The 16,838-nt window shown below is 39.7% G+C and overlaps 1 protein-coding gene across 1 annotated transcript in view; it reads left to right on the top strand.

Annotated features, from left to right (window-relative positions):
* FBLN5 (fibulin 5) overlaps positions 1–16,838 on the top strand; it is a 48,726-nt gene that overhangs the window by 24,463 nt on the left and 7,425 nt on the right. Inside the window, exons 5-9 of the mRNA XM_027673593.1 lie at positions 7,537–7,659; positions 10,432–10,548; positions 11,462–11,581; positions 14,341–14,463; positions 14,999–15,125. Of these exons, the coding sequence (XP_027529394.1) occupies positions 7,537–7,659; positions 10,432–10,548; positions 11,462–11,581; positions 14,341–14,463; positions 14,999–15,125 (610 nt within the window). The remainder of the gene's footprint in view (positions 1–7,536; positions 7,660–10,431; positions 10,549–11,461; positions 11,582–14,340; positions 14,464–14,998; positions 15,126–16,838) is intronic.

The raw sequence follows: 16,838 nt of genomic DNA, 5'->3' as shown, positions 1-16,838 counted from the left end.
TTAAAAGCAGCTTTTTGTCATGAAAATCTTTTCCTGGATGACTCTGATAAGTCTCTGAACTGATGAGCTGACCTTAAGGACTTTGTTTCCTTCTGTATTCTCTAATGCATGAAGTCCTCTTTATGCACAGCCCTTTTTGTCTGCACAGATGAAAGGCAGTGTATTTGCTTACAGTTTTTGAACCTCACTTTCCAGTGGGCAGGTGCTTCCAGTTCCTAAACACCTCTGCTCCTTCTCCTGTTGTCTGCTGGCTTTTTCCCCTGGCTTTCCACCTCATAAAGTCACTTAGCTTGTCAAAAAATTTCCCACTTCCTGAATGTCCACATCCTCTAACTTGCAGTTTAGTCCTCTTGAGGGTCTCTTTGATTCAACAAATTGTCTGTGGTAATAACTTGTATTCTTCCTCTTTTTTTTGGTTCATTCTTCATAAAAATGCAATCATTCTGTGTGTCCTGAAAGGAAGGTGTCTGGCATGCACAACATCTTTAGGCTGATGACTCAACATTTTCTAGCACAAAAATGTTATCAACACTTTCTACATTTTCCACATAATGCTGCAGTTAATACAAACATTACAGGTACAATTTCTCTCAGAATCAATTTTATTAATAAAAGTACAAAAAAAAAGCATATCTGTACATTTAAATCTTTGCAATGGAGAAATCATTTGGAAGAACTTTATAAATTCCTATCCCCATTTTCAGTACTTTCACTGGCCCAGGTAGATCTACTGATGGCCTAGGAAATGGAAAAAGATGTCAGGTAAGCAGGATATCCCAAACGTGATGGTTATGGATATAGATAAAAATAACTAAACATTGAATGGTGTTTAATCATTCAATGAAGACTTTATGACACCACTTCGACCACATAATCTGTATTTTTTCTGCCACAGGCCACATAACCTTACCCAGCAACTAGTGTTTCAAAGAGTTTTTCAGTACAGCGTATTTCAAAGAATAAATATTGTTGAGATATAAGCTCCTAATGTAAGGGAACATCTACCATGTGCTTTATTATGTTTTTCAGATGGTTAATCAGTAGTACTACTAAAGTTTGTGTCTTATTTTTATTTTGAATTTGTCTTCTAAACACTGAATTTCATCCCATTGTTTTTTGCTTTAGCTTTAGTGACCATTTTCAGGTAAAAACTTAAGTTTTCATGAAGATGTTTACAGATCAGAGGCAAATATACCTTGAAACTTTTCTTAAATAGATTGTGTTAAATGGAGCATTATCTTGCTCTAAGACAAATTTTTGTGGCTTGGAACAACTCTTTGGAGATTTTATTATCTCTTTGCAATATCATCTTTTCAAGTGTTGACACCAGAAATTTATTTCAGTAATTATTGTACTAATGCAATATACAGTGCTAAGAACAATTTCCTGTGTCTACTCAGTGTTCTCATGTTTATGCTTATCTTTTCAGCAACATGATGTCGGGAAAAGTTCATGTTCAAGTGATTATCTGTAACAACTCCAGAGTTATTTTCTTGACCAACTTTTTTCACTCTTGATATATGACCTTGCATTTGTCTGCCTCAAAAAGCACTTTCAAATGTGCCCACCATACCTAGCAAAACACTTTTATATAAGACTTCTGTTGAAATTTTAGCACTTAACTCTACCAGCTTGTGATCCCCTGCATTTTATCAGAAATACAGAAAACATTGGGCTAAAACCAGACCCTCAGAATTCCATGTTTACGATTCTCTCTTGAGATTTTTCAACTCCTAGATTTAGCCTTTTTGGTTTGACCAGTATTGAATATGTTGGATCTTAATTCAATGGATTAGACTATTGTTTTTCTTTTTATACTGTAATTTCTTGCAATATTATTGATACAAATGAGTGTGGTCTCAGTCTTGCATTCTTTATGGACATGAGTCAGTATAAAAGATCTCCTGACAAGAATTAGCCTCCCTAGTGAGATGTGTTGTGAGAGGTACTGCAGCGTTGTGCTGCAGTATGACATCTAGGTTTCCTTTCTGACTGTATCAATAAGCTGCCCCAATTTTTTTGTGTGTATGCATGGCTTTTAAATTATTTCTTAATTCTTTAATTTATGGGCAATGAATTAAAAATTCCATTTGTTGTTCTATGATGTGGCTAAATTCTAAAGAATCCATCAATATTACTGCTAGCTTTTACAGATAATAAAACACAAAGCCAGTAATTTGCATGCTAAACACAATTAGTTAGTTTATTTATTTTGACATTGTAAACAATATCTATCCAGTTGCCAGGCATCCTGCCATCCATTAAAAATACAATCTGTACCAATAAAAACAAAGCATCAGCACATCACATCCCACAAAAGGCAGCCAGTCAGCCAGAAATATGAAAAAACACTTTCTTCACTCTCACAATACCCAAATGAAATCCCATTGCCCCAGCCACCTCACCTCTTGTCAAAAGGTCAAGTAAGCAGAACATCACACCTCAGGGCTTCTAGACCAAACCAGCACAGCCATAATTTTTTAAGGCAGACATACTGAGCTAGGAGAGAGGGATGTAGTTAATTTTGGAGCTTAGGCTCTTGCAGCAAGGGTTTCCTGAAAAATATATGCAGATATACCATCTACCTATTCCCCCATTCTGCCAGTAAACCAAAGATCTTTAAAACTCATGGCTTCAAGCCATGAAGCTCTGTGTTCATTCTAGCTGGTATTTCTTAGGAGGAGAGAAGTGGTTTGGGTGGGCCATGTGGTTGCTCTCAGAATTCATCTGGGAAGTAACAGACTGAATCATTCCCACTTCAAGGTAAGATTTTAATTTGTCTGGACTTCTGCCTGAACTTCTGCCTTTGGAACTAGCTGTGGGAGCAGTAATGTGAATACAGCAACATGGAAAGATGGATAAGAGAAGTGAATACAACAACTGGAAGGATGGGTGAGAGAATATAGATGACCACTAATTTGATAGCACACAGGAGGATAATCAAGAGCCGAAACAACCAGGGCCAGTGCTGGCCAAGGACTCTTCGGCAAGAGAAGTTCTGAACAGTGATCCATCTTACTAGCCTTCGTTCTCTAGTGTGGTTTTAAAGTGCTGAACAACTGCTCTCTCAAAGGAGTCACCCAGAGTCACTAATCACTTGGAAAATTTTGGATTTGTTCAAAATTATTAGGTATGAAAATCTTTAACATCCTAATTTTTTTCATATATAATTTCACAGAAACATTCCCAGTCCTGCCTGTAAGGGTAAGAAGAGGTGTGCTAGCTAGATAACTTTTCATTTGCCACTGGCCATGTCAATAGTTCTCTCTCTTTTTCAGTAACTACTGGAAGCTTTGAGTTTCCATGCACCGCTAGGGAAGAAAAGCAACATTGTGAGTACCATAGAATTTAGCTGAAAGAGCCTTTGATGCCTCTGAGATCACCCAGGAGAACATAATAACAGAATGATGGTTAATCTTTTATTTTAGATTTCATTAGCCAATGGAGAGTCTGCACAAAATTTCTGAAAAAGTTGCATCTTTAAGTGTTCATACAATAAGGGCAGGTTGTATTGGGCTACACAAAGGACTACAAGTCAGAAACACCTGTGACCTCCTCTTGCTTCTGTTTTGTTAAATGGTCACAGGACAGTCCTTTAATTCCTTAATCTTCAATTTCCTTGTTAAAATCCAGGTGCACTGATATTTATCATCAAGTGGGACATTGCAAGGTTTTGTAGTCCAGTTTGATTTGTGTTAGGATTAAAAGGCTTCAAATAAAAATGGACTCACTGTGAACAGGTTTTGTATATAAGAGGGCAGGCCCTGTCCTGAAGAGTTTTAGGTGCTAAAGAGTGAGGGACGCTGGAGTATGACAGAGATTTTGTAATCCCTATTTTTCAAATAGGAAGCAGGGGGTTGGAAGATGAAAAGCAAGGATGAGCTCCCACAGGGTAAGTTCTCAGCACAGGAGTTACAGTGTGGTTATCGTTGCTGTGCTGGCTCCTTGTCCTGCACGGCAGGTACTAAGTACTAGCTACTAGGTACTGTAATCTGTTTTCATTGAGGATAGATTTGTATTTCCTTCCTAGTCCACCTCATGGCAATTCTTCTTTGTTGCCACATACTGAGTGATCTAGCCAGAGGTATCCAAAAATGGTAGCAATTAGTAAAACCTAGACTTGCTCTTTGGATGCAGGTAATGTTTTCTAATGATCTTGTTGATGAAAGTTACTAAAAGCAGGTTCAGTATAATGAAAATCGTCCTTGGATCACCAGTGATGGGTGACAGCATCTGAGGCTTTCCTGGCACTAATGCTGAGATCATCAAATATCACAATTTGTTAACATCTTGAATTGAGGGCAGTAGGGTTTCTAGGTGCTAACATGCTCCACTTTAGTAACTCTTCTGCTCTATGGCTGATTAGACTTTACTTTGAGGCTCAGACAACAACTTGTTGCAGTATTGCTTTCCATTTCTTTCTTTTTTTTTTTTTTTGTGACACAAGTTATGCTGGGTCAGACACACTCTTCCAGGCTTCAGAAAAATGCATCTCAGGGACTTCTTAGCCACATGTGCCATCCTTGTATTGAATAGGCCTTACAGTAGTTTTTTATTCTCTGAATTTGTCATATCTGCTTTGAACCTACAAAACCATTTGCAATCTAGTATCATGTACAATTAGCACCATGGTTTTGCTCTAGTATTGTGTATGACTCATCACAAAAGCAGAGGTGATACGAACCGGCTTTGAAGTCCCAGGGCATGAACACACCTAAGATTTATGTTTGAATGGGATAGAAATAAGCTGTGCAACCAGAATAAGAAATTATTGACGCATTATTGATAAGCTGTCAGGTCCCACTTGCAATTCCACTTGCAAATTTCCAGTCTAACAAAAATGCCCTCGGAGTGTTTTGATACAGTTTCTACACTCATCCATTATAGGCAATCTCTTGAACTTGTATAGCTAGTTTTCTCCCCAGTGGAAACAATTTGGGGTTGGTTTGGTTTTTTTTGTTTCCCTGTCAAATGTCTAGTTTTATCAACCACACCTGCTCTCACTGTATGCTGCACTGCGCAAATAAGCTGGGCAAGGCACCCTCTGTCTCCCAGCTCTGATATTCTTCAAGAGGATACGTAATTGTTGCACTGACAGTATTCTCAGTCTGCAAATATCTGCTCTCACCTAGTGAGCCCATGTAATGTGGATAACCTGTGGCAGACAGGCTGGGATTACACTACCTGTTTCAACTGTGAAGGCTGCTTGTCAAAAATAATTGATTTGATTGTATTGGCTGGGTCTGCAAAGTTTAATGGTGCACTGTGGTAAGGGGCAATCAGAGAAAGCCAGAGACCTGTAATACAGAACTGGGTGTGTGCTATCAGGCCCAAGCAATATCTGTTGATTGCATAAAACTTCATTAATTAAGTCAGTTAGGTATTATTCAGGGCAAGATGTGGGGAGTCCAGGTGTTCTGCATAGACAATTTCAGGTTTTCTAGCAGAAACTCCACAGGAAGCCTCCATTGTAAAAAATTTTTCATTCAAATGGAAATACGTTTCCAATACCACCACAAAAGGTCAAGACTGGGAGTAAGCAAATAAGTCTGTTTAGTATATAGCAAAGGAAAGAGGATCGATGTCTTACTTCTCTGGAGTGGAGCTCATGTAACTGCTGCAAAGATGACTCAGGAACAAAACCTATCCTGTAGCCACCCATTGCTTTAGGTGAAAGACTCACATCGTACCCCTGCAAGAGAGATGCACCACAAAAGAGTGGAGGATCTATAGTTTTCAAACAGCATATGTGGTGAGACCGTGACCCTCATTTTGTTTTCACTTTGCTTCATCTATTAATATTACTGGAAGCAGGGAACATGGAAAAGGAAAATCTCCTTTTTAAGCCTGGTGCAGGCCAGAAACAGCAGAATTGGCGAGATCCCAAGGTCCCACTCCTAAAACAATAAGCAAGCATGACAAATAGAAAACTTTTTCATTTAGGAAACATTAATGTCATTGTTATTAAATTTATGGTTAGATAAAATCTCTATTCAGATACTATCAATTATATGTGATACGCTATGAAGGGAGGATCCAGATTTTTTAGCCCAATAGCAGAAGTAATAGCTGAACTGAACAACATATTTATGGACCTATGTAGTCTAGACTGGTTATCTTACCGCTTTCCCACTTCCCCCACCATTTTGCCAACTTTCATCTGGCCAATAAATACATGGGAACTGACAGAGTTAATTACCTCTAATTGTGCCCCTCTCGTTATCTTACCAGCTTTGACTCACCATAACCGGTACAGATGTTGGCCAGATAAGAACTCTAGACTCTCTCCATATATATAATATGTATGTATTTATTTATATATCTGAACATGTTAGATATGCTGCTGTAGTAGACTGGATCCGTTTTTTCATGACTGCTAGGACTGTACAGCCAACTGGTTGTGCTCGCTGCCTTGGGGGCAGATACAGAGGTGTAATTCCTGCCCTCTGCTGCCTGTTCCAGCCCAGGGCATTGGTGAGATACTTTCAGTCATGACCCAACAAAGTCTGGGTTAATAAGAATCATGGTGGGAACAAGGGAGTAGCATTGCTTGGATAACATAGTACTTTAGCAAGGCCAGTGAACAGTATGCTGGAATAAAAAATTGTTTAAGTATCAATAAATAAAACATAGAAATCTGAATTGGCTGAAAAACTGACACAATTTATCTTTTGATATTTCCATTTCTGATATCTATAGGCAAACCTGACACCTGAAACATCAAGGAAGATATTGAGCAGGGAGGCATTCAAACTGAACTCCTGACTCTGAAAGGCATTTTTAATCAGTGAGGTTCCAGGGGCCTGGCTTATATAAATGTAGGAATGCTATTCACCTCCTTTGTGAAAAAAAAAAAAAAAAGAAAGAAAAAAATTTGGAAAAAAAAGAAGCCCACAACAAAAACACCCTAAGGGGTTGTAATAAAAACCCAGATACATTAAAACCAATAAAGATGGGGGGGAAAATGAAAAGAAAATAGTTTTATTGTCAGGAAATTGATTCCAGGGATGTATACATTTTTTTGGTCAGGTAAAGGTTGATTTTGGTTGAACCTTTTGTCTGAAAAGTTAGTGAAATAGTCTGCATTGGTGGGGGTAGGAAGTAATTTTTTTTTTATGTCTGAGTTGTGTTTGTAGATTTTTCAAACTGCCTTTCATCTCTTAGTCTTCAGTGGGGTTGTACAGCCCTTTCAGGAGCCTCTCCCTAGAGCTGAACACTGCCCTGCAGCATGGAAATCCCAGCTCAGTAACAAAGCAAAAGTGGAAATAACAAAAAGCTTGAGATAATGCAAGATCTTCCTTGATGAACTCTGAGAAACACTGTGTCACCTGCAAAAGGGAGAGATTTGATGGGCACCCTCAGTTCTCACTGCCCTCAGACATTTATTAATTTGAATTTTCCTTCAGGTAATGGTCATTCTCTCTGCTCCTCCACACTTTGGTTCGTTGCATGGAGCCAGTGTACACAGTGTACATTGTGAATTACCTGTTGTTATTGCCATTTTTAATATTTTCTTGCTGTATTTCTGTGTTGCAGATGTGGATGAATGTGCTTCAGATTCTCACCAGTGTAACCCCACCCAGATCTGCATAAATACTGAGGGGGGCTATACCTGTTCCTGCACTGAAGGCTACTGGCTGTTAGAAGGCCAGTGTTTAGGTAAATCCTTGTGTGATATGGTATTTTAACATCTGTGCATATGTACCTGTGAATCTCTGAAATAATGTCACTAAGCATTTTTGTCAAGTACACAGTTAAACCTTCAGCTACGTGGAAACTGTCTTCTGTCTTTGTAAGTGCCAATGGTATGCGTGGCAGAGAGACTGCCTCTTGGAACAAAAATGTAGATGTAAATGCCATATGATTAGCATCCATGTAATAGGTGTGATTTTCATATTCCCATTCTGAAGGATTCCCTTTCATGTAAGATCAATCACAAGCACATATACAAAAATATTTTTTCCTAAACAGACCTGTCCTTTCCTCACTGTGGCAGTGGGGACCCGAAGGGATCTGTATTTGATACCAAGAAATAGAACTGAGAGTAAATCCCTAAAGTCAACCAATTCTTTTGCTTGGGAGTCCGAAAAAAATTACCTCTGAACTGGCTGCTGTTTCAGTAGCTTCGAAGAAGTTTTATTTCAGTTTTATTATTTTCCTTGCAGCAATGTCTTGTTCATCCTTTTATCTCAGTCCTATTGAAAAAAACAATGCCCAACGAACAGCAAGAGAAAACCTTCCATCTCCCCTCTCTGCCAGCCCATTCCCCTCACTTGATATGCCTCAGGGATGATGACGTAGATGTTAAATTTAGGTCCACAGATAAGACCTAGGAATTAGGATCCAACTTTTTCTAAGAAAAGTTTACTCATTATTAGTTTTTCCCTCATTATTAGTTTTTCAGCTGGCAGGCTGTTTGCTGCCAGCTCTGCAGAGCTGAACCGTCCCATCACACCACCTCCACTGGAAGGAGAATAGGCTTTTCCTGCCCATGCATACCTGGACCATCTCCAGTTATTTTCCGGCTTTCTCCTCCTAAGTACCAATTCAGTGAAGGACTCACTCATGACTGCTTTCCTAACTACTGCAAACAGCTGCTATGTAATTCACCTGGCAGGGACAGAGCTGAGCCCTGTCCAAGCTGGGGTCTGTACAGCCATAGCCATTCCAGGGGGTCACTGCTTGTAGTTCCCCTGGAGAATGAAGTCTCCAAGGCCCCTGCTCCTTAATCTCTGATAAATCAACTTCTCTTGGGGAAAAAAAAAGCTTGTGCTGGAGGTTGTACAGGCATATGTGATGGGAGGGGATGAGGGAGAGCAGAGAGGGGAATTCTGCTCTGCATCACCTGTTCTGTTACCCAGTTACTTCTCCCAGTTACAGGCCAAATGAAAAGGTTTTGTGTGGCATTCAGGATTTAGGCATGGATCTAAAACACCCTACTGCTTGATGGATATACCAGAGAACTGAAATGACTGCATTGCTGAATTGATTTGAGTACCTGCTTATGCTATTTAAAATAGGCAATAAAATCCCAATATTGCCCAATTGAGCAATCATGGGCTGGATTATTACAAGACAATGCAAACAGTGAAAAGCAAATTGCATTTAGAGTTGCTATATTTTTCTCTAAGTGTAAAAAATCTCAGTTTTCGATACTTTTCACTGACTTTGGAGAAGTGATTGTTTTGCTTTGCTAGCATAAAGCAGTAAAAGAAAATATACTGTAATCAGAGGGCCGAGTTGGGGTTTAGAGACAGATTTTTTTGATGCACTGTTAGTAAATCACAATTACAGAACCCTACACTTCTATCTGTTGCAATTATCCCTGTAAAGTTTACACGGATGAGCCAGTACAACCATATCCATGATACATCCACAAGACGAAGCCCAGTAAAAGTCATTATCTCCAAAATGTAGCACTCTTGAGATAACAGTCCTGCAAAAGAAAAAGCATGTACCTAAAGTAATGCATTGTGTCAGTGAAATGAGATATTAATTTATTTTAAAGACATGTCCCTTTTTGCAGGATTTGGGCCAAGCCTACTGCTGGTGTACTCACCATCACTCACCTGGCCTTTAGGTTATGTTGCTAACTAACTGGAGATAATGCACTGGGGGTTCTACTGCACAAACTTGGCTTCAAAGCTTTGAGAGCAGCCATTAAAAAAAATCTCCATAAATCAAACGCCAGTTGATACTGAAGGAAATGTAAACCTCGGAAAGGACAGCTCCTCCAGGTGTTTCATTTTAGTTCTTAGTCATGGGGCAAAATTCTAACACCATCTTACATGTCTCACAGCATTTTCTTGTGCTTGTAACAGTGAGTTGCATGCATTGCTAATGCTGCAATTCAGCTCAAGGTGCTATTTTGGCATTAAATTAACTGTTTACACAGTCTATAATTTGTCAGTTAAAAATTCATATAAAATGTGAATGTGACTATTAGGGAAAAAAGAATATTCTCACTAAAAAAAGAAGCCTTTAGTAACAAACACTGCTTTTCTAGTGAGTAGCTTTGGAATATGTGGAGCAAAAAAGGTTTTTATCTTGATTCTGGCAAAATTTCTCTGCAATGTTGGCTGTGCTTGTGCTGGTGGGCTGAGTATCAGGTATGCTTTGAGGTAGCTGCTTAAAGGAATGGACTGGGCTTCCTGATTCACATTAAGCTGAAGATTACAGTAATGACTATCAATTCATCAGGCGTACTGATAGATGTCAGATGTGGATAAAAATATATTATATATTCTACTGGCTAGAAATGTATCTTAATATAACTCTGTATCTGAATGCCTGGAAGTTTGGCTCTTACATCCATAACCAGTATGCTGGGTTGTTTCTGTGTTATTGGTACTGGTAACTCAGTGTTTTTGCTGCTTTGTATCTGCATGTGAAAATGCAGACCACTCTACTCCTCATCCTTCCCCTCTATAGATATAGATGAATGTCGCTATGGCTACTGCCAGCAGCTGTGTGCCAATGTGCCCGGCTCCTACTCCTGCACCTGCAACCCAGGCTTCACCCTTAACGACGATGGAAGATCGTGCCAAGGTATGTGTATGGTAAACCATGACTGAAGGCTTTGGTCCCAGCCCAGCAACATCCTTAAAATTTGCTTAGTTTTTAGAACACAAGTAATGTTCCCAGTGTTGCTTTTGAAAATGTTCATAGGTTTGTCAGACAGATATTCTGTAATTTCACAGTACCTTGAAGGGGTACAGGTGCAACATGACGGGTGTATCGGGAGAAATATGCACAGAAGCCCAAGCCTCAATTCACTCAATTCACTGAAATTGCCAAGAGTTTAGGCACTGAATTTACTATTAAAATATGAGCCTGTGTGACCCACCTGAGACAGGAAAACTTTGTCAGATGAGTAAATTAGGTTAGAGTCTCCCAGGTTCCAGACTGGGGTCCTGAGCATTAGACCACCTTTTGCTGTGATGTGCTACCTCGATCAAAGTCAACTCAACCTCTTCACAGAGCCAATCCCTAGTGAAGGAGGGAGCATCTTCCCATATGCTGCAGTAAAATGTCTGTGCTAATGATGGCCAGAAGCTGCTAATGTCCTAAAAGGAAAAAAAAATTGGTTTTGCCTTAGCCCAAGGTTTTCATGAGGGTCCTTCCTCATTGCATTATCTTCCTCAGGAAACACTGAGCATTTCTTCTCAGGTCTGTTAAGACAGTATTGGTTCAACCACAAACAATTGTAATAAATATTTCTTCCCCATCTTCCGTGTTATTTTTTTGGTTGAAGACATTCCCAAAATGCTTCATTGTGTTTCCAACATGCTATTCCCAAGCATCAGCCTGAATCCCAATAAACAACACTGACTTGGTTATGTTTTTTCAGAACAAAGCATTCTGACTGCACAGCTAATCTCTTTGAGATGCTTTACAGTAAAAAAATGAAAATAGAGTTTGGGAAGAAGTCAGTGATGCATTTGGCATTGCTTTCCCACAGATGTGAACGAATGTACAACTGAAAACCCTTGCACTCAGACCTGTGTCAATACCTATGGCTCTTTCCTCTGCCGCTGTGAACCTGGCTATGAACTGGAAGCTGACGGAGTTAACTGCAGTGGTAACTGTCTTTATTTATCATTTTGGTTTCTTTAATTGTATTAAGTTTACTTTTTCCAAGGTATTACTCTGTACATACTTTTTAAAAAGTCTTTTGCCTTGGTCCATGGTTAGCAGCAGGGTAGCTATAACTCATATGATCTTCTTTCCAGCTAAAGCACACAGCAAATACCCAGAAAAGCTCAGTGGAGGAGAGCTGTAAATGGTTTTAAAGAAATAAGCTAAACATTCAAAAGCTCCAGGGTAACAGCAAAACATAAGAAAGCACTTTGTAATGCTAAACAGGAAGCTTTATTAGAAAAGTAGATATAGTCCTAGAACATTCTTCCATGATTAATGAAATACTTTATATAAAGCATTTTTCCATTCGTCTGTTGAATGTATGTATTCCTCTCACTCCTACAGCTGCTCACTTCTGCCTGAAACCTTCCCCAGTTTCCCCTGTATGGCTCTGGCTACACTTCAGAAACAATATATGGTTTCTTAGTACAGCTATTGCTGATCTGTTCAGCACATAGCAGAATAATTGTGCTTACGTCACTGTACTTTTTCCTCTCTTGTTTTTGTTTTTATTTTATGATTTTATTTTAATTGAAGGCAAAACTTATTTCTTTGCCTAATGTTCCCACAACCTGATAAAATTAGAGAATCCAGCCAATATTTCTTGGAAGGAAAAATGCACTGGAAAATACTTATATTTTAAGTTACAGTAAACAGGTGTAACATGATGTTTCAGAGAGAGAAGATGTGTGAGATGCAGTGTGTGTATAGGTTAGAGTTTCCCAAGATGTTTTTCCTTGCAAAACTCTTTTTTATAAGGGAAAGAGCAAAGGTTAAATCTTTAAAGGGTCTTATACATTTAACATTTAGACTGCAAGACCTAACCTAAGTTTTCTGCTTTCTAACGGAATTTCTTCTTCTAAGTTAGTCTCCTGCACCCTTTCATGTGCTCATCTCCTGAGCTACTTGGGGGCCTGAACCAGATAAGTTTATTCCAACGCCACGTAAGGTGGTGCTTGAGCCTCATCTATGTCTAAGAGTTAAGCCAGCAAAAGGGACTCTCCATCAGCCAGATTTAGAGCATGAAACCTTTTTCTGACAATCCCATGCAAGAAAATGTTTGTCAAAACAGGTTAAATTTCTCTGGATGAGCTTCCTTCACTTCACAAACAATCACTAGACACCTCTGAGGCTTGCAAAGGGAATGCCTGGTTAGGAGAACACTCTTATGAGACTGGGCTCAGATGTACTTCAACAGGAGCTGGATTAGTCCATGGCCTAGCAGCCAACTTACCTTGAAGATGGGAGGCATCCCTGCTCCAGTTCAAGGAGAGAGCCAGAGATTTCAACCTGGCTTTCCTGACATTGTTATTTTCTAATCACAGACATCTTCCAAGTATATTAGATGTGCTCTGAAATGCCTACCATCTTGTTGTTTCCATGTAGTCAGCAGAATGCCAGAATTGTTTAGGAACACTGTGGGCTCAACAGCAGAAATGCAGGACCCTTGGGGCTCTAAGCCCCTCAGCACTTGACAGCAGATGGGCACTGGTCATACAAATCCAATGTGCTTGAGGTCTGGGCTAGGATGCCTTGAGGGGGTGAGTGATATCTCAGTCACTTTATGAAGTCAGCCTTCAGTCCATATTTTGTCAGGAAGGTATTTATTTCAATAAACTCACTGGGGAAACCTGCACAATAAAAGGACTATGTATGTGTACGGTTCCTTTTATCTCCCTTTTGATAATGTGATTTCAGCCATAAAGCCACTTTAACATATTTGAACTTCAAATACTTTCCAGTCCCTCTGCACAACCCGCCAGAAGTGGATAAATGGACTGAGCCCAATTTAGAAGAAACAGAAATTCAGTCTGAAGAGTAAAAGTGATTTGCCTGGAAGAGTCCACATGTCAGAGCTGGGAATAAGAACTTGGGAGTTCCTGGCTGGGGCTCTGGCCTTTGTTTCTTTCTTCCCCTGAACAGGGAAATAAGGAAATGATTAATGGCAGCCTCCCTCAGTCTAGCGCCTTCGCATGTGTTTTCTCCTCAGTCAGCCATGCCTCCACGTGTGGCTCTGAAGTTTGTCTTTCTCACCTGAGCACAGTTCTGCAGAACACAATGACTGGTCAATTCATGAGTGCAAGGGGAAAAGAGCACAATTTCTGCTTTCAATCAGTTTTGAAAGACTGCTTAGTTTCCTGGGTGTCTGGGAGATGGCTGGGCCTTCCAGTAGGTCTGACCCAGGCTGGGATGAGCTCTGAAGTTTTGCTGGAATGACTTGGAAGCAACGGGCTAGAAGCTAAGAAACATAAAACAGACAGGGCTGGCTGCAGGAGTTCTGCTGGGACTCATGTGGCCCTGGGAAAGGGAAGCTTGCTCTCCAATAAAAGGGGAAAAAAAGAGAAGAAAACTACTGCCAAGTCTTTCCTTTCAAATTGCAGTTGCAGCTTTGTTGTTGGAGTATCTCTATCTCTGACGTAAAACAGAACTGAAAACATGGCCAGCTGGTGACAGGTATTAGAAAAGAAAAATAAATAAATAAAAGCCATGCATTGTGTTCAGCAGCAGCTTTGGTTTTCCTAGGAAAAACTGTTTAAGCAAGAACTTGTTGTACAGCATTTTGTCAGGTTACTGCAGACCTCTAGGGAGCTGGAGGGTGCCAGCTGGGGTGATGGGCAGGTAGCCTGGATAGCCACCTGCCTGTGGGACTCTCTTTTGACAGTAAAGCCAAAGACACTAAATTTTGTTTTACCACTGCAGACATGGACGAATGCAGCTTCTCAGAGTTCCTCTGCCAGCATGAATGTGTGAATGGACCTGGTTCTTACTACTGTATCTGTCCTTCGGGCTATAACTTGCTTGATGATAGTAGAAGCTGCCAAGGTAAGAACATTCCTGCACTGTTTAAAACCTGAGGGGACCAGAAAATAGCTCCTGTGTCTAGAAAGAGATTTTCAAGAACTGAGATGCTTGGTCTTGGCATTGTGCAGTGAAATACTCATAAGGGCCAATTATGTAAATCTGCTAGGAATGTCATCACATGAATGAGGTGAACTGGTGTGTTGTTTTAAGTAAGACTTTATTGACTAGGAAACAGCTACACAGGAAAGACCTCAAATGCTCTCTCCTCTGCTGCACGTCTCTATTTTTCCCATTCCCTAAGGTCAGAAAGCTTAAGCAGCCAACTCCTTTCCATTTTTTTTTGCAGCACTTGGCATACGGGAACACTGCAATAAGCAGAAATGAATGGAGTAAAAACTGATCTTTAAAGAGGAGACAATTATAAAAAGGCCACTTCTCATGGTGCAAGGGTTTTATTAATTTTGGGGCAATTCCTTAACATGGAAACGGGTTTGTTGGAGTGGTGTCTTGCACATATTTCCCTGCTTTAGCCTTTCTCTTGCTCCTTGTGTTTTAGACATCAATGAATGTGAAAACAGAAACTTCACCTGCACTGCGCAGCAAACGTGTTTCAATATCCCAGGAGAATATAAATGTTTAGACCCAGTACGATGCGAGGAACCTTATCTCCAGATTAGTGAGAAGTGAGTAACATACCCACAGCCACAAAAGCAACTTCTCTCTGTGAGAATCATATCTAGAATAAACCAAATGAGATGTAATATTACGACACAGCCGTGAAGTCTGTCTAGAGACCTGTACATACATGCTGTTGCTGCATTCACCACCGGTAAGCTTTATAAAAATAATAAATTGCAATTCCTTACCAAGTCACCAGGTGGGATACGATATGATATCATGCTCAGATGTGTGGGAAGTTAACTGGAAAAAAAGTTATCAGTTAGTAGAGAAAACAGCAAGGTTTGTGATGTAATAAGAGACATTTACTTACATTACTAACTGACTACACATATGCTCAAATGCAGTCTGTTTATTAGTATGAGTATTTCCTGTAAATGGTAACTAGCTTATGCCTGGGAAGTACTTTAAAACAGTAGATGATCATTATAGCAGGATACAAGTAGTTTCCTACTGCTAAAGGTTAAAAGTTCCAAATAGTTCACAGACTGATCTCCCTTGTCTAGAAATTGGATTTGTCTGGATGGGGCTGTTAGCATTGTTACTGTCTCAACTGGGAATTATTTGAGCAAGTAAAAAATAAATCCCACATTTCTAAAAATTGCCTGTTTCTTCTACATTTTTGAATGTATTTGCCTGGGGTTCAAAATATTTCAGTTCCAGATAGATCTCTCTATATTGCAGTCCTTATTATTTCATCCGTAGTGTTTGCACTAAACCCAGTTACCTGGGATCGCTTGGTAGTCAAGTGTATTTCATAGAAAGGCAAGAGAGGAAGAATTAGGTTCTTTCCATTATAATTTATTCATGTATTTACATTGCTTTCGGAACTAGACCAGCTGAAGAGTGGACACATAGTGTTTGTCCAGTTCCAGGTTTACCTGCCTTCAGAGGTGGTAGAGTCTTAGACTGGAATTTGAAATATCTGAAGCCTCTGTATCTAAATTCCCTAGAGCCTAACTATAGAGTCCTCTCAGAGCAGCTTGCAGAACTCTTGATCTATGAGCTTTGTGTTTGGTGGCTTTGGCTCATGTCTAGATGGGACTGCATTTAATTTGTGGCATATGTCTAGAAGTGGTCAGGATAAAAGCCTTGCATCTGTGTTTTCTGTGGAAGGAATTGGGTGTTTGTAATGCCAGAAGCCTCTTGATGGGGGCCATGCCAGATAAACTGTCTGAAATTGGTGTCAGTAGTGGAGGTTTATAGAAAAAACAGTCAAAAAGACCCTTGTCCAGTAAATTCCCCAACATAGCTTTTATAAAGGGACATCCTGCCTCACAACTTTATTAAAGTTCCCTGAAGAAATCGGCAGCATGTGGCTAGGGCACATGGACTGACGCAGCCTGTTTGGGTTTCCAAAGGCTTCTGAAAAGACCCTCACATAGTTATTATGGAAATAAGGCAGCCATAAGTAACAGAGAGTAGTCCCTGGAACAGAAGAATAAGAGACTGAAAGATAAAAAATAAATAGAGGACAGTATTAAATTGTCAAATTGCACATTGAAATTCTGCTTCAGAGGTCTAAGCTGGACCTACTTGGTCCATCATAAGCAACCTGGGTAAAAGAATAAACCATGAGATGGTCAAAGTCAGCAACAGTATCTGAAGACAGTAGATAAAAGAGTGATTAGAAAAAAATTGCAGAATAAGCTTCGATGACTGCAATAAAAATGGCAGATGAAATTCAGTGTAGATTAATGTAAAATAAAAAGACATTC

Source organism: Neopelma chrysocephalum, unplaced genomic scaffold, assembly GCF_003984885.1.
Source record: "Neopelma chrysocephalum unplaced genomic scaffold, ASM398488v2 Primary Assembly neopelma1_24, whole genome shotgun sequence".
NCBI classification, from domain to species: domain Eukaryota; kingdom Metazoa; phylum Chordata; class Aves; order Passeriformes; family Pipridae; genus Neopelma; species Neopelma chrysocephalum.
Note: the sequence above shows the minus strand (reverse complement) of the source record. Positions and strands in the feature narration are given on the sequence as shown.